General features: G+C 35.3%; 2 protein-coding genes across 3 annotated transcripts; one reads left to right on the forward strand and one right to left on the reverse strand.

Annotated features, from left to right (window-relative positions):
* Window positions 1–907: 907 nt before the first annotated feature.
* Window positions 908–11641, reverse strand: LOC113685775 (coiled-coil domain-containing protein 42 homolog). The gene is made up of 12 exons (XM_027203325.2): window positions 11496–11641; window positions 11275–11380; window positions 10336–10440; window positions 4008–4093; window positions 3366–3480; window positions 2895–2951; window positions 2520–2594; window positions 2368–2403; window positions 2162–2214; window positions 1974–2042; window positions 1789–1873; window positions 908–1127 (listed from the first exon to the last, which is right to left on the reverse strand). Exons 1-12 carry the CDS (start codon window positions 11549–11551, stop codon window positions 1035–1037), a joined length of 936 nt encoding a protein of 311 aa, XP_027059126.1. The 5' UTR covers window positions 11552–11641; the 3' UTR covers window positions 908–1034.
* A 51-nt stretch (window positions 11642–11692) lies between these two features.
* On the forward strand, window positions 11693–25758 carry LOC113685770 (TBCC domain-containing protein 1). 2 transcript variants are annotated; one of them, XR_016181771.1, is made up of 19 exons: window positions 11693–11913; window positions 12711–12772; window positions 14024–14086; window positions 14563–14660; window positions 15980–16091; window positions 16356–16413; window positions 16818–16893; window positions 17162–17255; window positions 17931–17997; window positions 18103–18226; window positions 18852–18987; window positions 21177–21225; window positions 21471–21550; window positions 22387–22509; window positions 22781–22987; window positions 23103–23203; window positions 23770–23825; window positions 24430–24523; window positions 24932–25758. XR_016181771.1 is itself a non-coding variant. In XM_027203317.2 (19 exons), exons 1-19 carry the CDS (start codon window positions 11827–11829, stop codon window positions 25001–25003), a joined length of 1731 nt encoding a protein of 576 aa, XP_027059118.2. In that variant the 5' UTR covers window positions 11693–11826; the 3' UTR covers window positions 25004–25758. The 2 variants fall into 2 exon arrangements, 1 of the variants encoding a protein (XP_027059118.2); XM_027203317.2 differs by having other exon boundaries at window positions 22781–22959.
* Window positions 25759–25941: the final 183 nt, after the last annotated feature.

A 25941-nucleotide genomic window follows, 5' to 3' on the forward strand; every position in this document is an offset into this window, starting at 1 on the left:
CAATTTGCGTTTTTAATTGAATTAGACTAAGCAACTCGAAAAGAATGGTGTACACTGTGATGCAATCAGGAACGATATGCTAGAAGCTTTCTCTTTTTCTTTTTCGGGTTTTAGTTAATTCTTTTAAATCTGATTAGGAAAAAGAAAAAATAAAAGTATGTTACAATGTTGGATTCTCTAATTGAGGAACAAACTGGACTGAATGCTTGTGGAGTGAACACCCATCATAAATACTGAAGAACCCGGGGCTCTTAATCAGCCACATCGCCATCTTTTTATTTTTTTCAACGTATTCTACTGGAGTTTTTAGCGTAGTTTTCGCTTTACATGTTTTTCAATTTTGATTAAGTTGAATTATTGTCGAATTGGGAATTTTGCTCAAGCGTTTTGATCCATTGTTACGCGAGTTTTTACTAAGACTGATTGAAATTTCGCTCGTTGTTTCAGGTTAGAGTGGAATCCTGGTTGATTTGTGGTTGTGAATGCGATTGTCATCAAATTACCTTTAATTGTTACTGTGGTTTTCCAGGATCAGTCTCGACATTCGCGACCTGTACTTTAAGATAATCCCATTACCTCCTTTGCGACTCGACTAAAGCGACGTCCCAGTGTGATTTGTTTTAGTCGCTGCAAGCCTTACATTTACCAGGTATTCCAAGGCAAGCCACTTGTCTGCAAATAAGGCCACATTTCAGGACCCTTGCAGCCGTTCAGTTACACGATGTAACTGTAAAATCACTTACTTGGTTTTAAAGCAAACTGACGGACCAACGTAAAGGTTATAGAAAACATTTTGTGAGTGAGAAAATGAAAGGAAAGCTTATCAAAAGGGATGTGTGTGTAGTTGTACGAGTGAGATGTAATAAATTCCGAAAATTAAACTAGGATTGAAAATAGACATATATAGGCCGCTGGGAAGCGAATTTATTCCAATATACACAGTTATATACAGATTGAAAAAAAGACATTAATCAGTCCTTGATACATCAACTAAATCTTCTTCAATACTCCTTCTCAACAAATTTTTCCTTCATTTAACTCATGGCGGACGTGGCATTGGTAGCAGCTGTCTCTGCCCGTTTGATTTCATTGGTGATTTGAGTCAAGTCTTGAATAAATACTTGGATCTGATAATGAGAATAATATATCATGAACAGATTAGATGACAAGGAAAAAGTTTAAAAATGATTTTTCATCACCCAAAGAAGTTGAGCAATGAATTGAATTTAACTATAGACAATCTTTGTCGACTGACAAACATGTGTTGTTTGCTTTATTAGAACTTTTACGAAATTTATCCTTTTGGGAGGAAGATTAACCTTACATAAGGCTCGTAATTCAATTTACGTTTCCTAGAAATACACTTTATTCTATTAAAAATTGGCCCATCATGCTTCCTTGTAAAGTTTTATTGTAATGCAGCAAATAAATGACTTAATAAATAAAAAAAATTATCCTGAACTAGGCTCGTTTCTCGAAGGTCTAGGTAATTCAACGGGGCTGTAAACCTGTTCTGTTTTAATTCCAGATGGGATTTCAAAAGTTTTTAAAATTATCCAATAAAAATATCAGCTAAAGAAACAAAACGGACTGGCTAAAACTTGCAGACATGGTTTACAACATCCTAAGCATCTTTTTATTTCATTATGACTATAGTATAGTACCTACTCACTGAGGCATATGAAAAAGACAACTAATCCAACCAGAAGATACCGGTTTGTTAAACATGTAGATGTCTACGTTCCTGTTTGTCTCCTCATTTAACATTACCTTAACATTTGACATTACCTTTTCTAGCTGTTTTTCAGTATGTTCTATGACTGTGTTTTGTTTAAGGTGTCTGTTCACTAACATGAACAAGTTGTGGGTTGCCCTGCGGTGAAAGAAATACAAGCAAACAATTATGAATATCTATTTCCGGATTGTAACTTTTGCAAATATATTCCACGATACACAATGCATTCATCACATACATTTTTATTCTTCCTAAAAGAAGAGTTTTCTTGGCTGCTGTATTTTGTATATGTGTCCACTGAGATTCCCTGAAAAGACAAGTCAGCATAGTAACCAGTAAGAAACTACAACCTTCTTTTAGGGAAATACGATAAGGATTTGATAGCACATGACTAAAATTAAGCAAATGAAAATTGCTTCAAGTTACCATTTCACTGCAACACTCTGGGCTCTCTCAAGTTGCGTCTGTAAATGTGCAAGCTGTTATTTAATGGGAAATCAAAAGGGAAACTGTATTGATTGGGTTGAAGTTCTTCATGTTCAAATTAGCAATTTAAGTAAAACATTGATTCCTGGCTAACAGAACCTTAATGGATAAAAAAAAAATTGTAGCAACCAGAATTTACTGCTTACTTGATTGTTGTAGTTTAATATCTCATTGTTCTTTTCCTACAAATCAGAACATTTTTAACTGGTTAGGTCTTAACCATTGACTGCAATTGACAGGAGCAGAGACAACTTCAAAATACAATTTTACAAATTAATGAGAGATGTAGTACATTTACCTCTGTAAATTTTACCAGTCTTCCTTTTTCTTTTTCATACTTTTCCTGATTTTTTGTTTCTCTTTCCAAAAGGTCCTTAAAACAAAAAAATAAGTACAGCAAGAAGTGAGAATTCCTCCTTGAAGGAGAGCCAGGAAGCTCTAATTCATTACCAAGGCTTTCAGTTCATTAATCCTTTAGTTCATCAATCCTTTAGTCCATCTGAAATAAATCTAGCTTATGTCTAGAAACACTCACTGAATTTGTGGAAATTAATTTTCCAGTATGTTGTACAAGCAAACCACATTTTATCATGAAAGCTCATCCCTTGGGACCAATATGGCTCCATGCCTTGAACATAATCATTATAGACCTCATGGTGTATTTGATCATTACCTGATGTGTTGCTGTTAACGTATCGTACCGAGCAATAACTTCCCGAATCTCCTGAAACTGAAAAGAAGGATATCACAAAATTAACATCTCAGTTAATGTACGCAGCCACTTCAAAATAAAAATTATGGATCAGTTATGTTTGTGAGACAGTCACCTCAGCATTGAAAAATACTAAAGACTTCAGAGCTACATGCTCACTGCCTACAAAATTTATCAAAATAATTTCCCCTTTTTTTTCAAATTAAATCTGTTCAAAACAATATCACTATTTGTCGACAACACCATTTTGTCTTGGAACTTGCTTGTAGAAATAGATAATGATCTTGTGTCAAAGTAAAGGGCTATCTTTGGACTAGTGGTTCAGGGTACTGTTAATCAACCTGGCAGAAATGAGCAACATTAATATATTACACAGCTATTTACAGAAAGCTAAAACAAAGCAATTGACATTATGCTGGTTAATTAACATACCTCCTCTGCTGATTCCAAAACCTTTTCCAGATATTGCTGATAAATGACATTTCTCTCCAACTTGTATTGTATGTGATCCCTCTCTTTCATTAAAGTAGCTGTTTCCTCTTTTAACCTGAACAATGCATACATATTCATTCTACTAGATAGCTGCCATGACACATGTACATAATAGGTCTATAACTTTAAGATGGACTGGTCTCCAGTGCTGCCTTATACTATTTTCTTTTTTTTCCCACTCATTTAGATGATTGGGATTGGCCATCAAAAAAATTTTACACTCTGCAATACTTATTGCCTTGTGGAAAATTCCTTCATTAGCAACAAAAATTTAGTTTCCCAAACAAGTCATGATTCACAAAGTTTTTAAACACAAACAATTTATTCTCACTATGAAAAGGGATTCATTTGATTATACTCACATGCACAAATGTTTACTACTGGTATGTTTCACTCCAGTCCCTTAAAGCCTTTCTTCCTCTCACCTTAGTGAATTATATTATACTGACATACGGTCAATGTTACCAATGTCTTGTGTGCTGATTACTATACTGATTAACACATTTTACAAGTGGGCCACAATGCATGGGCAACATTGTCCATAAGCAAAATTGATTTATACCCTGGCTTTAAGTATCCCACCTTGCAATTTCCCTGTCCTTTGCCCTTCTCATATCTCTTTCTTCAGCTGCTTTCTTAAGTGCTCTTGCCCTCTTAGAATCATTTTCCTGAATTTAAACATAAATAATTTATTGTTATACATAACAGCAAATGTGATATTCCTTCATTGAAGATCTAGCAGAAAAGGTTGCACAGTTTGAAATACAAACAGCTAACTTGCCTTTATGTAACTCTTCTATTTTGATCAATTCCTTGCACATTGTTTCACTAAATTTTCTTTTGTAAGTTAGTAAGTGGACTTCATTTAACAAGCCAGGGTAAAATTAGTCAATAATTTCACAAATGAACTCATGGCCCTCAGAATAAATGGAAATCTAAATAAAATAGCCATAGTATATAGTATAAAGTAAACATTCAACTAGAATACAAAGCTATGATAATTGAAGAATATAGAACTAATGATAGAAATTTTTACAAGAAAAGATATTTTAAAAGGATTTAAAACCACTGAAATGACATGAATGATTTGGTGAGAATTTAATGGCTTAAAATTGATTTAAAAGTGAACTTAAAATTATTAGCAATAAAACTCTGTTTGAGGTCCACAATTAGCAATTTCCTTTCTTTAAAAATGTTTGATCACAAACAGTATTTCTTTTACATTAAGGGAAAATTAAGATTACTAAGATGAGCAGAGATACATGTATCATGTCTGTCAGAGTTTCTGATGTAAGTAAATTATTAATATATATAATGGTAATAGGACCAAGTGGAGTCCAATTCGGTTTGTAATCATACAAGTGATAAACAAAATTGGATGACTGTGAAGCGGGAGTCTGATTTGTTAATCACAAGGATGATTACAGACAGAATTGGAGGACACGAAGTCCTGTCACCAATTAATCAAAACTATGACAAAATTTGAGAAAGAAACGAGACATCGGTTATATGTTTTCATAAAAGAAAAACATCAGTTAACCTGTCCACTTACACAGACATGATGTCTGAACTGTCCCTTTAACTGTCCCTTTACATTGTCCAATTACCTGCATGATGCATAAACTGTCCTATTACACTGTCCAATTACAAGCATGATGCGTACACTGTCCTACTAGTGCTCAAATCAGGCTGGTGGTCACCAGTCACATTCAAGAATTTTGTTAAAGTTTTGATTATATGGGGTATTCAATGCTGCATTTTAGAAATTAAGGTGCATTTATTCTTATGAGATTCTGCATAAAAGGGATTGCCTTTTATGCAGAATCAATAAATATAAATCAATGCACTTTAAAATGTTAAATAAACTATCTGAAGATGCTGTTCTTTCTGCACCAAGGATAATGGCAGCTTCTTGTTTTTGAAGGCACAGAACAGCTGAAATTTCTTAAGGTTTCCTTTACTACAAGAAGTCAAAATCATGCTTCCATAGAACAATTCAGGTTTGATAATTGTAGAGTAGTATGTTTTTTGCTGATTATGTTCTAAAGAAGGACTTATGTGATGAATGAACGCCCTGTTAAATCGAGTGGAGGTGTTGGCTTGTATGTATCAGACAATCTTGATTTTAGAATTCGCACTGATATTTATGCTGATGAAGCTGAGGTGATGGAAGCATTGTTCATTGAGATCATTCGACCCCATGAGGAAAATATCATTGTTGGTATAATTTATCGCCCTCCAAATCAAAATGTAAATGATTTTATGACCAGAATGAACGAAATATTAGGGAAAATATCTCGGGACAACAAGATATGCTATATAATGGGAGATTTTAATTTGAATCTGCTAAAAAATCAAAACCACAACGCCACCGGGGAATTCCTAGATGGCCTGTATTCTCACCTGTTTTTTCCGTTAATCACGTTACCTTCCCGAATTACTTCTCACACTGCAACTCTGATTGACAACATTTTTTCTAACCATGTCGAGCACAGTTATTTGAAGTCTGGACTATTAATAACGGATATTTCGGACCATCTGCCTATCTTTTCCATTTGCTTCGATCATAAGTGGGTAAACAGTCAACTCGCCGACGGACCTACTCGCCGACGCCAACTCGCCGACGTATAAAATCGAGTAGAGACGTCGGCGAGTTGGTCGTCAATCCAATACAACTTATTAGAAGTTAAACATACAGAGAAGTAAACGATATTTAGTAAAAAAACACTGGCGAACATTGGTGAACATCAAACAGAAGCTTAAACATCGGTGAACATTGGTGAACATCACCAATGACTATAACAGCTTAAGACGCGAACGAGTTATTGTGCGACAACAACACCGTAAAGACTCATCATGTCAATCGCTCAGATTTTTAGACGAAAACTTGGCTCTCTAGACAAGATCTTTAGTAAAATGCAATTCTTTTTATTTGCAACAAAGTTTATAAGGATCTTAAGGCGAATAACGCGAAGTAAACCTCACCAACGACTCTAACAGCTTCAGACGTGAACGAGTTATTGTGTGACAACACCACCGTAAAGACTCATCATGTCAATCGGTCTTATTTATTTAAGTCAAGACGCTTGGTAAAAAGTCAACACACAAATATATTTTTTGGTCTTACTACTGGTGTTAAATGCAATCGAAAGTGATGGTTTTCTGTGGAGAGCCTTGAGGCGATTAAAGACCTTGTTTTCTGGCGCACAGCTGTTTTCAAACGAGGCGCTCATTTTTTAAAACCAACATGTATACCTAACACGAGGATCCCTCTCTGCAAAGGCGCCGAATTCGTGTAACTATGTTGATAATACAAGATACACTGATCAAAGCAATGATTTCTAGTTTTTGCAAGAGCATGTATTTGAGTTATTTTCGTTTTCAATCAAATGCGTGGGAAGATGAGGGTGTGATGTTTTTTCACTCACAAGTCTCACAACGAAGAAGGTGCAAGGTTTTTCATTTACTTTTGAAAAAAAAAAGCAGGTCTTGCTTAAAAGTAAGTCTCTCCCATTAAAAACTATCAGAGTTTTACAGCGGATTCTAACAATCTTTGTTAAAAGTAAGGAGCTATCAACAGCTTCTCCAAATTTTCGGAAAGAGCAGGCGCTGGCGCACAGCTGTTTTCTAGTTTTCAATCAAACACGCGGCAAGACGAGGGTGTGATATTTTTACTCACAAGTCTCACAATGGAGAAGTTACGAATTTTTTTTGTTGAGCAAAAAAAAAAAAAGAAACAAGCAGGACATGACGATGCGAAAAAAATCTCAGCTCCTGCTAAAAAATTGTGGGAGGAGATTATTCAGTTTTTCGTGCTTACGAAGCGCATTGTTCTAAATTTTCTGTCCAATGCTTTTTTACTAAATATCGTTTAATTTTCTGTATGTTTAGCTTCTAATAAGTTGTATTGGATTGACGACCAACTCGCCGACGTCTCTACTCGATTTTATACGTCGGCGAGTTGGTGTCGGCGAGTTGGTCCGTCGGCGAGTTGACCGCAAACCCATAAGTGTACCCGCAAACACCAAGAGAACATATTTGTCCGTGACAAAAGCGAGCTAAACATTTCCAACTTCCTAGAGGAATTAGATTGTATTGATTGGCTCAATATAGACGGGTATAATGATCCTAAAATCTGCTACAGCAAATTTCTTGAGCGATACACTAAAGCTTACGAAACACATTTTCCTTTGAAGAAACTGAAGCGTCGCCTTCACTTTAGGAAACCGTGGATATCCCAGGGCTTACTTAAATCTGTCAAGCAGAAAAACAAACTATACAAGCAGTATATTTCAAACCCCTCTCTCTGGAACGAAGCGAAATATAAAACATATAAGAACAAACTGAATCACTCCCTACGAATCGCGAAACGTTTATATTATGATAAGAGGCTAAGCGAGTCAAAATCCAATATAAGAGCCACTTGGCGTCTGCTTAATGAGGTACTAAACAGCAAGAAATTGAGACCTAAACCCAACTCTGAGTTTAAGGTTGATGATCAAGATATTTCTGACCCAATGGAGATTGCTAATCGATTTTGTCATTACTTCAGCAATATTGGACCAAACCTCGCTAAACGAATTCAATCTACGACCTCGTATGAGAATTTTCTTCCTGGTCATTTCCCTCAGTCAATGTTCCTAAATTTAGCAACTCAGGAGGAGATTATAGATATCGCATCTACGTTTCCGGCGGGAAAATCGGCTGGGTATGACAATATCCCTATGTCTATCATAAAGCGATCTATATGCAGCGTTTCCTCTCCATTAACACACATTGTAAATCTCTCCATTACTCATGGTATCGTTCCGGATGATTTGAAAATTGCTCGTGTCATACCTATTTCTAAATCAGGTGACAAAGCTCTCTTCAGCAACTACAGACCTATTTCTGTTCTACCGTGCTTTTCAAAGTTTTTGGAACGAATAATTTACAACCGTATTATGAATTATCTCAATGACTCCGATGTCTTATGTGATAATCAATATGGCTTTAGAAAAAATCGCTCTCCTAGCCTTGCACTTATCGATTTGTGTGACAAAATTTCTTCTGCATTTGATAGAAAAGAACATGCCATTGGAGTATTCCTAGATCTTTCGAAAGCATTCGATACGGTAAATCACGACATTCTTTTTGAAAAACTCAATCATTATGGGATCCGTGGTCTGGCACTAGAATGGGTCAAAAGTTATCTTTCTGAGAGGACACAATTTGTCGAATTTAATAACGTTAGATCTGCCCCACAGGGGATTCCCTGTGGGGTGCCTCAAGGTTCTATTCTTGGTCCCTTATTTTTTATCCTGTATGTTAATGATTTGAACAATGCTTCCCTGCTTGATGCAATCTTGTTTGCTGATGATACAAACTTATTTATCTCCCATAATGACCCTGTTTACCTAATTAACACATTAAATAGAGAATTAAACAAATTGTCAACCTGGTTTGCAGCAAACCGGCTCTCCTTGAATTTAGCCAAGACTAATTTTATGGTATTCAAGCCTTGGCAAAAGAAGCAATCCTTTGAATTTCAAGTTTTCATAAATGAGCAGCCTATTCTTCGTGTTTCTGAGACCATGTTTTTGGGTGTTTTATTAGATGACAATTTGACCTGGAAATCGCATATATCCTTAACAGCAAATAAATTATCCAAATCTATAGGTATTATTCATAAATCTAGGTTTTTTCTCTCTACTCACTCCCTTCGTACTTTATACAATTCTATGATCCTTCCATATTTGTATTATTGCAATTTAGCTTGGGCTGGTACCTATAAGTCAAACCTTCAAAGAATTGTAACCTTACAGAAACGTGCGTTAAGAATAGTAAGCAATTCTACATACATTGCCCATACTGGCCCTATTTTAAAGGAACTTAAACTCTTAAAATTTCATGATATCCATTCGTTTCAATTAGGTACTTTTATGTTTTCATTCGAGAACTCTACACTCCCTTCCAAATTCAATAACTTTTTTTTACTGAATAGTCAAATCCACAATTATAATACTAGGAATGCTCAGTCCTTCCGTTTGCCACTGTGCAGAACGAACACCAGGAAGTTTTCAATTTACTTTCAAGGTCCAAACTTTTATAATTCGTTAAATTCTGACATAACTAGTTCTCCCTCCTCCGCTTCTTTTAAAAGAAAGCTTAAGGAATTTCTTCTCTCTAAGTATTAGCTTCTGTAAGGCAGTAATTCTTAACTAACTTACTTAATATGTGTGTGCGTGTGTGTGTGTGTACGTGTGCGCGGTCAAAGTTAATTACCATAAGTCCATATTGTAATTCTAATATAAGATTAGTTATTTTAAGTGAGAAAGCCTGACTTGTTATAAGCCTCGTGGTTTCTTTCAGGTTTTCTCGCCATTTATTTTCTGTCATCAATTTTCTTCATTTTTTTTTTCCATGTGTAAATGTCGTATATGGCAAATAAATATTGTATATTGTATTGTAATGAGACCAATAGGTTTGGCCAAGTTTTTGCATACAGTCTAACTACTCAGTCTGGATATTTAATGAAAGGTCCTGATCTACTGTAACACCAAGAAGTTTGAAGTTAGTGACATACTCAATATCACTTCCATTTACACTGTAAGTTGACATAAGGCGACAAGTTTCTACAAAAATTTCCCTGTTACCAGCATGGACTTGGTCTTGTAGTTGGTAAATTAAAGGAAGAGATGAATATGAAAGCAATCTTCGCACTAATGAATACTACTTAAAGAGTAATGAAGGGAAGAGAGAGGGTCCCAGGATCAATGCCTGAGGCATACCTTACTAAAACTGCTTACTGTTAGAACAGCAGCCATTTATACACAGTTATCCTTGTCTATTCTTGGCATAGTTGCTTTTACATGCAACTAAATTGATATAAATTTGCCAGATTTTGTCTGAAATCCATTTATGAACATACCTTTAAAAACTTGTCAAACTTCAGCAATGATTCTTTTAGCTGATATTCCTTTCTGTCAAGCTCCTCTCTTCTTTGTTGAAGACTCTCCATTTTCATTTGAAATTCCTGATGAATTTGAAAAAAGTAGGGAAAGCGAAAGTAAAAGGCACAATAAATAAAAAGAAACATCTGGTAACCCCCTCCCCCACAGTGGACTGTAAGTAAACAACAGTAAAGAAACAGTAAAATGAAAGAATCTCTAGGTCCTACTTTCTGAGGAATTTTTAAATTGGAATTTCTAATAATAAATTAATAAGATAAAACTTATCACGTCTTCTTACTGAATGGCAAATGATCTAAGTGCACCACAGGAGCCTTGATTGGTACATGTAAGTCTGAACAATATGACTGAACTTGACAAGAACTAGTACACAGATCTATTTTTCAAATAGCTTTATGCAACACTTGTGCTGCATAACGAGAAGTCTAGAGGTCACAAATGCAATATTGAGGGCTTCCTGTCAGTTTTAAAGCTCCTGTCAGCAATGCTGACCTTTCTTGGGTGCCGACTGAAACTCTTTCAAGAACCCCTTTTCTTGTCAGTCTTTTCCCTTTGGGTATCTGAAGATGTATGCCCTCGACACCTGATATATTGTATTTGTAAATTTTTATTTTGCACTGGCTATGTGGAAATTCTCAACATAAGATGAAAAGAGTTACTTTCGTTAGCCTCACATGTGCACTACAGAAGTCCCTAAACCGGTGATTCAAAATGGTTTAATTTCATAGAAAATGTATCTATTACATGCACAATTGTATACAGTTATACACTTTGTACCAGTTCATAAATTATGCTGCGTTCTAACTCTTTGAATTTTCTATTTGTTGGGGTGACAGAGATTGTATAAAAATAAAGTGTTATTTGACGATATATCTAACGGTAAACTGATATATTCCGACCTCTTTCTGAGCTGCAAGTGCTTGCTCAACTTCGGACATTTCTCTTCTCTTTTCCAGAAGTCTTGTAGCCGGAGTGAGGTGGTCGTCCTCGCGTTCTGGCATTTTTCTGGTGAAGAAAGCATGACACTGATTAACCACTTTGCTCGTTGCATATAACAACATTGCTATCTGGACAGTCCAATACATTAGAAAGATTCACATATCATGATTTTGCCACTTACACGAGGATCTTATCCTCGAATGTGGTTCTAAAGTATTCTTCTAGGTTGACTGTCATTTTGAAACTTTTCTATATAATCTGCAAAATCAGTTTTTATGTTTCGTCGACTACGTCTCTCTCCAACCAAGATGGCGGAATTGCGTTGTCAAGGAAACGTTCGTATTGCGGATAATGGAGCTTGAAACTATCCCAGAGGTCAGTGCGTTTGTGTGAAAAATGGCGGCAGAACTGCAATGTTTTTATATCGAGAGATGTAGAGGAAATCCCTTCATATTCTCTCACAACTCGTATTTGATGGAAATTTTTATTTGACGCTGATTCTTGATTCCAGTATGTCTTCTATCACTCTCTGGGTGAAGCCGGACGCCTTTGATTTCGGAGCAATTCATGCGCCATTGCCTCCAAAACTGACTTTGCACGTAAGTTGAAACCTGTCAGTGCAAGTAATCACTGTCATTTTCGTTCCAAGAAACGAATGACCTTTTCTATCTTTTTAGATTCATCTACCTATGACTCATGAAGTATACTGATTTATTTGATTGTCCTGTATATTAAGCCCTAACTCTTATTACTTTTATGCTCTGTGCAAATGTATAATTTTGACTAGGTTACATTTTGGTTTAAAATCGCTTAATTGCTGTCACTCACGATCGGCCCACAGGCAATTAGGGTGTTCAAAAACAGCTCGCCTCTAGAAACTTCATCGTCATCCGTTTAGGTGATGCGATTGACTGGAAATGACCTACTTGTAAACACTGTGTGTTAAGTTGTCCTCGTATCAAAATAGAAGATATCACTAAAGATATCACGCAGATCCTAATACAAGCACCAGATTTTGTTTTGTCAATGTGTTAAGTCAGCACATTATGAATGCAAAGTTGAGGGTATTTGTTAGGCCTTTGAGATGCAGAATTCATTCTCCAGCCACAACGTTTTGTGATAAAATCTGGAAAGTAGCACTGATGATAGGAATTTCATTTTCAATCTTCCCGTTTTTATTTTTTACTGTTGGCCTATTTTAAGGGTTTAGGAGTCTAAGTCTTCCTCTTATTTGTGCAATAAACAGAGTCAGGAAAATAGAGAGGTTATCTCTTGGCAGCAATTCAGGAATTTGGTAAAACATAGCTAACAGCTGATTTGATAAATGTTACAAATGACTTTATTCTGAAATTTAGATCTAAAAATGTGATCAGCTTATTAGTATCTATCTTTTTAGAACTTGTACAAGCTGTCCATTTATGCAAGAAACAAAGGAGAAGCAGGATACCCTCAGCTGAGGTAGATGTGTGTCATTACATTACATGGACATGTTTGTTGATTATCGTTTTACCAATATACTGACTTTTATAAATTAATTGTACTATTGATACCAGTGATTATGATAGTTTTGTAGGTGTCGTACATGTACTTTGGACAAAATACATATTAATTGTTCAATTGGACCTGTGAATGTCATTGCCCATTTGTTGGCTGGAAATCATTGCACTTCTTGTAGCATCAAGAAATTAAGAGTATTGCCATTACCTTCCCCTCCCCCCAGGATGGGATATAAGTTTATCACTGGTAACACCCAGCTCTTTGAAAGCTTTTTCTGATACTTTGCTTGGAAAAATTAATACTCCTGGGTTGAGAGAGGTACTGCAAGTTAAATTGTCAGAGAACACAATACAATCATTGAACCAGGGAAATGCGAACTTGGATCTCCTGATATCTTGTTCCATTCTGACAATACGTAATTGTGGATTTGAAAAACTTATCATCTGCTCCTCTAAATAATTAGTATGTTTGGTGAGTAGATTTTTCTGTTCATTTTGTAAGAAAGTGTTCATGGTTGCTAGCATACCAATTGATTTGCCCTTTGCAGAGGTCTTAAGGCTGCATAACAAGATAGGCATTCCACAGTTTTTTATGAATTTTATTTTTCTCTTAATTGAGAGCTTTGTAGAGAGGGAGCAAAGTTTGAGAAAGGAGAGCTGCTCAGGTTGAGAAAAAGCAAGGCTTTGCTAGTCTTTGAATTCTGACATTTAGGAAGACTGAAATGAATGTACTACTAGGATTTTTTGTCTTGGTTCTTTACCAATTGATTTGCCCTTTGCAGAGGTCTTAAGGCTGCATAACAAGATAGGCAATCCACAGTTTTTTGTGAATTTTCATTTTTTCTTAATTGAGAGCTTCGTAGAGAGGGAGCAAAGTTTGAGAAAAGAGAACTTCTCAGGTTGAGAAAAAGCAAGGCTTTGCTTGTCTTTGAATTTTGATGGTTAGGAAGACTGAAATGAATGTACTACTAGGATTTTTTGTCTTGGTTGTTTTTAAAAGTTATCATGGTTACTAAATATTGTCTTATCGCAGTCCTATAAAACATTATAAATAAATGTATGAAAAAATTAAGATAAAGGAGATGGAAGGATACACTGTTTAGGGAGGGAAAATTCAAGATTTGCTTGTGGAAAGGGTGTCATTAATCATTTTGCCTTAAAGTTTGATATACAAGATATTTTTCTTATTGAAGATTTTCCTGTTGTTGTTTAGTTACCCTGTGTGGAAGCATGTCGCCTGTAACAAGTTACAGATGTCTGAGGATCTGGCATGGCTGTAAGTTGATATGATGCTTATTGAAAAATAAATGTATGTCTAATAAATGAAAAAAGATCTGTGAACACCTTTCTCAAAAACTAAATGTTAAAATGTCTATGAAAAGTCAGCAGCTCAGAAAAAATCTAACCAAAATGATTGCAAAAGATATGTTGAGTAATAATTATCTAGTGAGAATCAAGCATTATATACTTACATCAAATGAGTAGAATGGCACTTAACTTGAAATGATAATTATATCCAGTTCCATGTTTTGAATTGTATAAGAACATTTAAAAATTGGGAAAGATTTGTTTTTTTTTGAAATTTTTATTCTCCCTTTGGCCCACTCTACTGGTATCTTACTGGAGGGACAAAAGGCAAAACATATTTAGACTTGTCAAAATGTTGCAATTGAAATTTAAATTATCAATTTTATGTTTTGTGCTGTAGTAAATATATGTGAATGTATTTAATAAAAGTATGCTTTTCACCAGATACTTTGAAACCTTTGACATGCTTTGTGGCTCAAGTTTTAAAGAGCATTCAAGATGGAATGAAATATTTTCTCAGTGCAAAAGTGTGGAAGAAATAGGTCAGAAAACTTGGGCTTTATTACTTTGCTAGATCTTTGCAAATCATGATCATAACTATTTAACACTTCAACTCCCAAGATCTAATTATTAATTCTCCCTTTCAGCTGTGAAACATTTCATTGTAAACTAATTATAAGAATTTTGTGTTGGATAAAGATAACTTCTACCTGATTAACATGAGTATTCATATTACGCGTTTATTGGGTGATATATGGACACTGTAGAGAGAAGTTACATGCTAATCACTTCTGAGAGTTAAAGGATTAAATGACTGCAGCTAAAAGTTTTTTTGCTGTTACCATGTGGAGTTGCTTCCTTCCCTACAACCACATTCAGAGAAGGGAAATGTTGAATAGGGTGTGAGTGAGATAAGAACCTCTCAAGGGATTCAAAAGGTAGCAAAAACACAAACTATTTTTTTGCAAAGTAGCTTTTAAGATTGAGGTGCTCACCCAGTTATAAAGGGAGACAGGGAGGATTAGTCTGCTTTAAGGTCTTAGGATGTCTTTTGAGAATTGGCGATTTTGATATATTGAAATTCTAATAAGACTCTGAGGCTAGGGGGAATAAAATAAAAGAAATTGATTATTTATCCCTTAACCTCTACATGATTTCCTTTGTTTTATTCCCCTAGGCCTTTAAGCCAAGTTCAAATTTTTAATATATAGAAAATGGCGTATTTGATATCATTTTCCTAATCTCTGTCACTATGTTTATACATGTACATCAAAAGACAAGAAATTTTCAGTGCTATCAAGGACTTTACTTTTTGAAAGTGAAATGTGATCATCGCAGTAAATTTTCCAATTTAAGCAATTGGAAAGAAGAAGCCTGAAAAAAAAAAAAAAAAAAAAATCAGGGCTTCAACGGGATTCGAACCCGTGACCTCCGCGATACCGGTGCGATGCTCTACCAACTGAGCTATGAAGCCACACATTGGGAGCGAGGTCAATTTATTGAGTTCATATCTTCCCGTGCAGTGAAATGATGTGAAGTTTATATGAAATAATTCATATTTGTACTGTGGTTGTAGATGAAAGTGAAATGTGATCATCGCAGTAAATTTTCCAATTTAAGCAATTGGAAAGAAGAAGCCTGAAAAAAAAAAAAAAAAAAAAAATCAGGGCTTCAACGGGATTCGAACCCGTGAACCTCACGGGTTCGAATCCCGTTGAAGCTCTGATTTTTTTTTTCAGGCTTCTTCTTTCCAATTGCTTAAATTGGAAAATTTACTGCGATGATCACATTTCACTTTCATCTACAACCGCAGTACAAATATGAATTATTTCATATAAACTTCACACTTTACTTTTTGCAGATCATTTGAGATCTCAAGGCTCAGTGAGAACATTGCAGTTCATTCTATTTCTGTATATTCAACAAATTCACAAGATATCTTTTAAGGCTTCTCTGGTCCTGGGAGGAGAAGAGTATCCTTTTATACTTTCTTTTTTGCAATGTTTTCATTTTCAAGTAATTTAATTGGAATGCAATTATTGCTTTAACAACATGATGTTGTGAACATTGCTTTTGTCTCAACTGTGTTAGATAATATTTCTTAAGCAATCAAACTCTTAAAATATAATATTGAATAAAGAGCTTTTCAGATGATATTTACAGGGTTGATCTAAGCAGTATTTCTGTGTGTGTAAACACAGTATTTACTTTGTAAAATTTTACTTAATGTTAACAAGATGGCCAACACGTTCACGATCACCAGATTTGGAAAAAAAAGGATCTGTTGCAGTTAAGGTACAGATGACCTAAAAATAATGATATCGGTAATGATGATAATTATCATAACATTAATTGATGTGTATTAGTATTAATAGTAATCAATTGGAAATTATTGTGATTTTTTTTTTAAGATGGAATAATCAATTAAATTTTAACTTCTGATGAAAATTATTCGTCCTAGGTTGATTTTTATTTTTGTTCTGCTCGTAACTCTGATTATGAATAATTAGTGTTAGGATGCAAAGGAAATTGAGAATCAACTCACAATATGTTGAAAATTTTTCTCCTTAAAGTAAAATGTAAACCACACCCATTAAAATAAATTGAATTTAACTGTAAATTTGACTTAAGCAGTCAAAACATACATAATTTCATGTGTAATGATATTTTTCTTGTCCTCTTAATTTTTAACTTTTCAGAGCCTTGATGAACATGATCACATGATGTTTGTACTACATCATTTGAATGACATTTTGGAACTCTTGATGGAACCGGGTATGTAACCATACTTAAATCCATTGCACCCCAATGTCAGTATGCATATTCTCCATACTGTTCTTTATACATTGTTAAGGTGTTGACAAGAAGAATTTGGTCAACTATGAAGAGCAACTTAAGCTGGTGATCATTTCCTTTATTCTTGCAACTTCAATGTGTGATTCTGGCTAACTTAGGGAATTTACTTGGACACACACACACAAAATTACTACCACAAGGTGATATGTTTGCATAATTTCATATTGCAGTATGTCATTATTTTCAGAGTCCAGTGGAATAGGCAGTGGTAGTGAAGCCTGTCTTACTGTTGAGGCTCTTGATGCTCTTGGGTTTCTCATCACAGGATCTATTGATAGGAAGTGTGTATACCACCATAAAGTATACCTTGGATTTGAATGTTGTTTATGTTGAAAATGTTTTGAATAGTTTGATTGCTTTATTTGTTTGTGTCACATTGTTCACCTGAAACAAAGGAAAATTTTATTAGGGGTTTAAATGAAGTTAGTGCAATAGCAAACATTTGAAAGTTAGCTTTGGGTGTTTTAACTTGAGTATGGTCGTTTCCTCAAAAGACCTCAATCTTTGGGCCAATGTGTTTCTCAGCCTGTGTTTGATGTTAAATTTCTTGCTTTACTTCTGACATCCCTCTCTTGGATAAACTAACTATGAAATATACCTGTTAAATAGTGTGTCTTATTTAGGAAAACATATCCTGCTTTTAATCAAATAAAATCAGGGTAAACATTTCACCTTGAGATAGAAGGAATAACTGCTCATAAACCAGCCCATCCTGAGAAACTACATTTTATGGTTGTCTCATTTTTGATAGTATATTTAGACTCTAAATTATTACTCCTTCATAAACCAGATTTCTACTCTTAATGGAATGATGGTAAACAAAATCAGCTTTTTGGGTACTAAGAAGAGTTTTTGAAACTTTCAAGAAACAAGCCCCTGGCTCTAAAGGCTCTCTTACATGTCAACTTCAATTAATATAATAATTTGGGTTTTATTTTTTTGTTATTTTTGTTTAGAAACATTCAGCCACTACATGAATTAGCTCGTCTTCAATCAGAAAGACCAAAGTGTGGTTATTCAAAGGTAATACTCATCACTTGAGTTGAAGTCCTTTTAGACTAAAGATACTTTGTTAATGGTTATGAAATTAAAGGATGTGGCAACTGATTTGTGGCAAAATATTTACAGATCTCCAGAAAATTCTCTTTCCGCCAACTTCAGTCATGGTTGAGGTCCAATCTTCAAGTAAATCCATTTGGAGTGTCTGCCATCCTTGCTCAGGGATTTAAACAACACGAATTACAAATACAAAGTAAGAAACAATTAAATATTGATTAGTCTTTGTTTGTAACCAAAGTTATGCATAATTGTTTTCATCATTTATTTGAAAAGGTCCACACGCCTACAGTACTAAACATGAGTAAGGAAATACATATCAGAGATTAAAAACTTAGAAGCAAACTCACAATTATGAAAAATTTTTAACTCAAGGGTGCATAGCTTTACCAGTGAAAAATGAAAATGACAATCCTGCTTCTTAAAAAGTGGACATAAATATTGATTCACAGGACTAAATTTATACACAAAACCTGTAAAATTACTCGACATAATTTTGTAACATTATGTAGCAGTAGAAACATCAACTGCAAGTACACTATACAACTAATGAAACATTCAAACAATCACAGGAAATTGGCATGTATACCCAATACACTTAGGAAATGGTATGCCGATAACTTTTGCAATTACAGTGTTTGATGTGATTGTAGCTGATCATCAAATCTTTGCTATTTGTTCTGTAAAGACCACTCACTTTCAGAGATGCCCAAAGCCACTTTTTTGGAATCTCATTTTATGGAGGAAGGGTTTGTCAAACATGGAAAGGGAACCAGTTTGTATGTGGGAAAATTTCATTAATGAGTTTCCTGTTCTTGTAGATTTTCTAAGCCTCAGTGACACATTTGATGATCACAGTCTCCTGCGACATCAGGAATCAGAACATAGTACTGCTGGCAAAGAACCATCCACAAATAGAAGTCGCATCATGAGCAATATAAGCCATGCTCCACCAGAGTATGTAAATGTGCAATTGTGATTTAGTATTGAAGATTCTGGAAAAGTTCATTTGTTATCTGATAAGAAGATCATTTGGTTTATCGCCACATCAGTTTTTAATAAAATGCTGATTCCATAGCACAATTAAAGCCCAGGTTACATTTGGTGCCATCTGTTGTTGGTGTAACTAGGTAAGAAATCAGATACAGACAAAGTGGATGAATCCACCAAATACAATCCAGAAAATATTATCATGGCCACAAAAATGGATGGAAATACCGACAAGTTTACTGTTAACATGGTTGCTGATTGCATCCCACTTAATTCATTGATTGGAAAATGGATTGGATTGATTTTTGAGGCAAAAATCTTTACATCAACAATATAAAGTGTAAATTTGATCCCACCATTCCAAAGAAGTTAAAATAAGTACTGTATTTTCTTCCTTTCCTTCTGTTCCTTTTTGGAAGGAGGGGGCATAAGCGAAAGGGGTGCCTGTACTGATTCCACTGTAGTCAAAGCTTAAAATGTTATAATGCAGCAAGAGAAGCAGGGGTGGTGCTTATTCAAGAGGAGGGCAACTGTTTGATATTATGGCCCAGGGGGTGGATGCTGAGGAAATTCTACATCATTGATTTCAGGTCAAATGGTAGCATTTGCTATTTATTATTAGTTGAATTGTATGAAAGGGTAATTAGGTTCAAATTGTTTTCCAGGTATACAAATCTAGTTTCATTTTTGTTACTAAGATTTTTGTGGGATTTACATGAGGTCTAAATGAAAATGTGTGATAATGAGCTAATTTGTAGTGATCGAATATTGCGTGGGTTGTTTGAGGTAAATTGTAAAATGAACCTTTTCATTGGGGTAAGTGTGCTTTGCAATTGCAACTCTCCATGCTACAGCAGTTTTTTTCTGCTGAGCTATTAGAGAAATAATAATAATAATAATAATGACTTTATTGGATAACACAATTACCGGTAAAACCAGTAGTTCTTATTATGGTCCACTAAAACTTCAAATTCAAATAGCAAAATACGAAGTGAAAATACAGTTAAAAATTAAAAATAAAAAATTAGAATTAAAAATTTAAAATTAATTTAAAATTTCTGCTTTTAGTAAAATTATCAACTCTGGAGTTCTGATCTAAATATATCTTATATAGTTGATTTTTAAATTTACAAAGGGAAGTGTGATCCCTAGTGGCACTGTCTAGGTTGTTCCATAATCTAGTGCCACTTGCAAGGAATGAACATTTGCTGGTCATAGTGCTAAAGAAAGGTGTGGATAAGTCCATATTAGTTGACGCCCAAGTTGTGTAATGATGTCTATTTTTAACATAACAAATATAATGATTAAAGTAATCAGGACATTTCCCTTGAATAATGTTATGCATAATGCACAATTTCCTTTGCTCTATTATGTCAGTAATGGGAATCCAACCTAATCTCTTAAAAAGGCCAACTGATCTTTCAGTGCCTGCATTTAAAATTATCCTGGCACAATGTTTTTGAACTATGAGGAGCCTTTGTAAATAATCTTAGTGTTTCCCCACACTGAACAACAATATTCGAAGATTGGTTTAGTTAAAGCGTTGTATAGCAAATTCCTAAGTTATAAATTCAGTTACTTTCTGGCTCTTTTAAGAAGATTTACCCTAGAATTTAATTTAGTGATCATGTAATCTATATGGCTATTCCAATTAAGATGCTTGTCTATCTTCACACCAAGCAGCTTTTCGTTCACGGTCTCTTCAATTTCAGTGCCTCGCAACGAAAGGTTAAGCGATGGGTCTGCGCAGTAGGAAAGTTTTTGCTTGGTTCCAAGAAGTAGCTGTTTTGTTTTCTTTGCGTTTGGGACCATCTTGTTTAGCGAGAACCAGTGATTCACTTTGTTGAGACTTCCCTGAAGTCCATGTTGGATATGCAAGGGATTATAATTAGAAAAATTAGGCATCTAAATGTGCAGTGCAGGTCACCACACTGGCATTTGTGTTCAGCAATAATGTAGCAAGTTGTTATCATCATTATCATTATTGCTATTGTTAAGTGGTAAAAAGTTGAGTTTGAAACACTGAATTGATGGAAATTGTTACTACTTAGTCCATAGGAACTTGATTTATAACCATTGGAAGAAATATATCAGGTAACCAGAAAGTCTAATTTGTGCCCATTTTTAATTTATTTACTTTACATTTCATTTGATAGGCAAAGATTTCTTATTCTGTCTCAAGTTTGCAAACAAACTGTTGCAAAGGTATGTTCTCTCAAAACTGCAGTATCTCCTTGATTGAAATTTGACATCTAGAATTAACAGAGAGAGAATTTTAATAGCCCACTTTTCATACTTTAAATTAAGCCTGATAAAGTAGACATCATTATTCCAAGGCTCTAGGGAGTGAATGCTGAAAACCAGACCCTGTGTAATAAGAAATTTTAGAACAATGAAATTGGGGTGTTGTGAATACAAATTTTTTTTGTTTTTTTCTTTCTTTCCATCAGGCCAATGACTCCTATTCAGGAAGTACTGTAAAAATTCATAGATGCCATTATTCCTACATATATATCTTATGCCCTTTGAGGTTTGTGAATGCAAATACCGCTAGCTATAGTATTTAACCCTTTAACACCCAATATCTCATTAATAATCATTTGCCCTCTAGAGGGTAATTCAGGTTGTCCAGGTATATTTTAGGTTTGCACCATGGTACCACCAATTTAACTTTTCCAAAATAAAGCAATGAACTTCCTTTTTGCCTGTACAATGCCTTACTGTAAAGTAAAGTAAAGCCTTTATACAGGCCCAAGTGGCCCATGGGGCTGGCACTTGGCTCTGGTTTCCGACTTGGCATAAAGCGGCTAGGAGTATTGCAACTCCCCCCTGGATGGGATGCTAGTTCATCGCAGGGTTACCCCCAGCATATTTGCTGGTACCCATTTGTACACCTGGGTGAAGAGAAGCACTGTGAGAGTAAAGTGTCTTGCCTAAGAACACAACACAGTGACCAGGGCTCAAACCCAGACCACCACAATGCCTTAATGTGATTGGAGATAAATCATTGAAAATTGTTTTACAGTTAAGTCAACTGTCTCTGTCTTTAGTTGTATGTCACTGTAATGATCTAGGGAAACATGAAACGAAGTTATAAGTGTACATTTAACTCTCAGTGTAGTAAGGCATTTTCTGGATAATTTCTAAGTTAATTTCTCTCCTTAGTATGCCTTTTAAGTTACATACCAGATTGTCACCCTTATTGACTACAGTTATCTGAATAGCGCATCCTTCTGCAAAATGGACACATAGTCTTCCTTTTGGTTCAATATTGTTTTGTTGCTTTGTTTATTTACTTTTTGAAGAATGAAGCTTCAAAGGTGTGACAGAATTCATGATGTAACTGTTACAATTGGTCTCATTTAGGGCTGTTACTGTAGAAAACTGTCACAACTCCACAATTGTTCTTGGGGTGGCAAACACAGCTGTTAATATCATTGGTTGCTGTAATTGTACGTTCTATGTCGTCTGTGAAAGAATCTCATTCAGGTTTGTTGTCAGTGATGTTGAAACGAAATGGTCGTAATTAATCAACTTGGTGAACCAGTCAGATATGTAGCAATGGTTGCATGCATCACAAAGTCAAAAAGATCAACTACAGACCAGAGACCAGAGATTTGAGCCATTACCCCTCTGCTTATGGTCAGTAAACGAAAGAGGGAAACTTAGAAACTTTGAGGGAAAACTAAAAACTTGAATTAAGTTTCTGTTACTATGAAGTGACAATTCATTAACCTTGTTATTATTGTTTTTTTTTCAGTGGCTGTAGTGACTGTTCTTTTCATCTTTGCACGCCGACCAAACCAGTTATTCTTCCAGGAAATGAAAAGTTAGTTCTTGCGCCATATCACACTTACTACCCTACCCTGGAAGAACATTTACGTGGCCCCTGGGGGATTCCCATTGAGCCAAACTTGTGGAATGATCCTCTTGTACTTGGTAAGAACCGATTGGGTGCATGGGGAAGGTAAAAATTTGTCAAATAATGGACTCGGTTATGGTAAAGTTTTGTTTACCTTATAGCCGACCCATCACTTAATTTTTGAGTTACATTGTTTTGTTACATTTGTTTTGTTTTTCAGCATCTGATCGAGGTGAAGGCTCATCACCCGTATATCGTGAACTGTCGCCCACAGACTTTTTCACGTTCACAATTCCGTTCTCTATGAAGGGATCTACAGATGTAAGCATCACAGAATAATTTTAGTTAATAACAGCACCAAAACCAAAGTAATCACAATCGAGAAAACTAAAAACGAGCAAATATTCCCCACAAAATTTTTAAAAGGGCTTGAATTATAGCTTTGAGCTGGAAAACGCGCGTGAACAAGTCACAATTAGGTTTTGTTGGGAAGCAAGGTTTTCATTGATCAGTAAATGTAGCAACAGGAGAATGGTGTAAAGTAACAGGAGATATTATTATTTACGTTTGAATAAAAAGTAACTCAGGCCATCGACATTTAGCCATAGAAATGTGCGTAATAGCTTAAGTATTCTCTGATCCCTAATGCAGAAGAATACCTTATAGGTATCTGTTTGGTTGACGGGTTTCCCAAATTTTATTCAGCAATCAAACTGAGCTATGTTTTGGTAATAGTTTGAAGATTTCCTTTAAATGTAACAGTGAAACTATTGGGTTTCTTTACGTTTTGCCTCATTTTCTTGGCCCACAATAAATAAAATGAATGTCAACTGGCTGGATCATATGTTCGATCACATGCATAATCGAACTGTGTGGTTTTATTTCAGGGACCACCGATTCCTCTTCCGAAAAAATACGAGAAAGCTTTGAAAGACAGAGAAAGGTAAGCAGAAAAGTTCCAAGTTGAAAGCGGAAATACGTTAAGCTCTCTGTGCTTCTTTTTTTTGTCTTTTTTTTAGCCTGTTACTTGTTTTATTTTTGTTTTCATTTGATTATCATCGTCGTCATCGTCGTGATTATGATGTCGATAGTATCGTTGTTGTTATTTTTCCTGGGCTATGTCGATTTGTCGTGGCAACTCATGTTACGTGTTTGTGATGAGGTATATTTTTCCGTGCCTCATTCGTTATTTGTATCCACACAAGTAGCACTGGCTACTTTTCCTCACACTTGTCACTAGTTCTTTGCTCATTCATTTTTATGTTACTGTCGGTTTTTCTTTGAATTTTGTGTCATTAGCGATTGGTGACTTATTTTCGTGCCTCTCCTCACTCATTTCCAGCGTTTGCGCATTTTAAGTGCTTTGTGGTTACCTTCCTCTAACCTCGTAATTATAATTTACTTTCTAAAGAGTTTTTTGTTCTTGTTGAACTTATCCATTTTCGTTATGATTATCATCTAATTGTTGTCACTGAGTTGGTTGATTGTATTTTGACAAAAAGTAATTTTTTAAACTTTAGTTTTGTTTTTGCTTGTATGTTTGGCAGAGCTATTAATAACTGGTATCAATTGGTAAAAACATCATCACTCACTAAACCGCAGAGGAGACAGCTACAAAAGGATGTACAAGATAGATTCCAGGTAAGGAACGAGAAACCGTGTTTACTGCACTACTGTAGAAATAAACTTGAGATGGACTGGAATCTAGTGAAGGGGAGAGGAAGTAGTAAATACTGTCAGGGACTTCATGCGGTAAACTGGGTTCATTCCGCACTGCAAGCCAACATCGATATGTTTTTCACGGATAATTTTTTTAACTCGTGCGACGGACTTCGCCGAATGTAGGAGGGACTGCTCGTAGTCTCGGAGCTTCTGGTTCTAAAGCGGACTAAACCGTATTTTCACTTTTTCACAGACACTTCCTCTGTTCATTGTTAGCTATTTTGATAATTTTTATGCTAAATAAAGTGAATCAGCTAACTCCGTTGTCACTGGAGTCTGTGTGAATTTTCACTATTGATTTTAGTTCAACAATTTCCCTTTCTGCAGGAATGGCTGGCGGAAAGTGGACACGCCACTCAATTAAATGGTCTTGTACCTCCCCATTCAGGAAAGTCTTGAGAAATCAAGGAAATTGGCAATTTGTTGGTAACAGAATTAAATATTTTAGGTAAGGAAGTTAAGAATTCACCGCCTCAGTCAAGAAAACCATCAGATCTGAACCGGAGAGATTAATATGATGGTTCCCATACAACTCTGGTGGAGTGAATGGTTTAGCTATGACTACATTCATGTAGCAGCAGAGAAGTGGTATCCATCTATGATGGCCAGCCTCAAGATTTTTTATGGCATTCATACAAGAGCACTCAAAACAGAGCTCAAAACATATCTGAGCATCTGTATGCTTCAAGTTACCACGACGAACATTGAAACCATACTTCTTGTAACAGGAATTGTAGCTAGATAGGATTAAAAATTTGCACGTTTATTGTGCGAAGTCGTTTCCGTCTTGACTCAAACGAGTTTATAACAAGAACCGGCGGAAAATGGAGACTTGCCATTATGGGTTGACTATTTCGATTAAGAAAAAAACACAGCTTGGTTATTATCGGTGTCAGTCGCCCGCCAATTTAAGGCCTTCGTTTGCATTTGCAGACCCATATGGAAAGTGTGATTAGAAATTGAACGTCGGTTATGTAACAGAAATAAGGATATCAGTTGAAGAAGATAAGCTATTCTTTGTTTAATGAATGTTATGAGGAACGTCACATAACTGATAAAGAAAAAAAGAAATCTTCAAACTATATGATATTTTGTTCTATTGTAGTTAGATCTATAATGAGATCTCGCTATGATAAAAATCTTTTTATTTGGTATTTTGGTTTGTTGTTTTGTGTTTGTTCTTTGACGCCATCTTCATAGCACAGATACGCCCATACCAACCCTGTGTCTGTGCTCGTGAATAAGGTTCTGAGCAGTGGCTGTCGCTTGCTCTCTGGAATACCTGTCTTAATGAAAATATTCGAACATGTGACATTACTTTCACTTCCCACGAAAAT

This window comes from Pocillopora damicornis, chromosome 12 (assembly GCF_964200805.1).
Source record: "Pocillopora damicornis chromosome 12, jaPocDami1.2, whole genome shotgun sequence".
Classification (NCBI taxonomy): Eukaryota; Metazoa; Cnidaria; class Anthozoa; order Scleractinia; family Pocilloporidae; genus Pocillopora; species Pocillopora damicornis.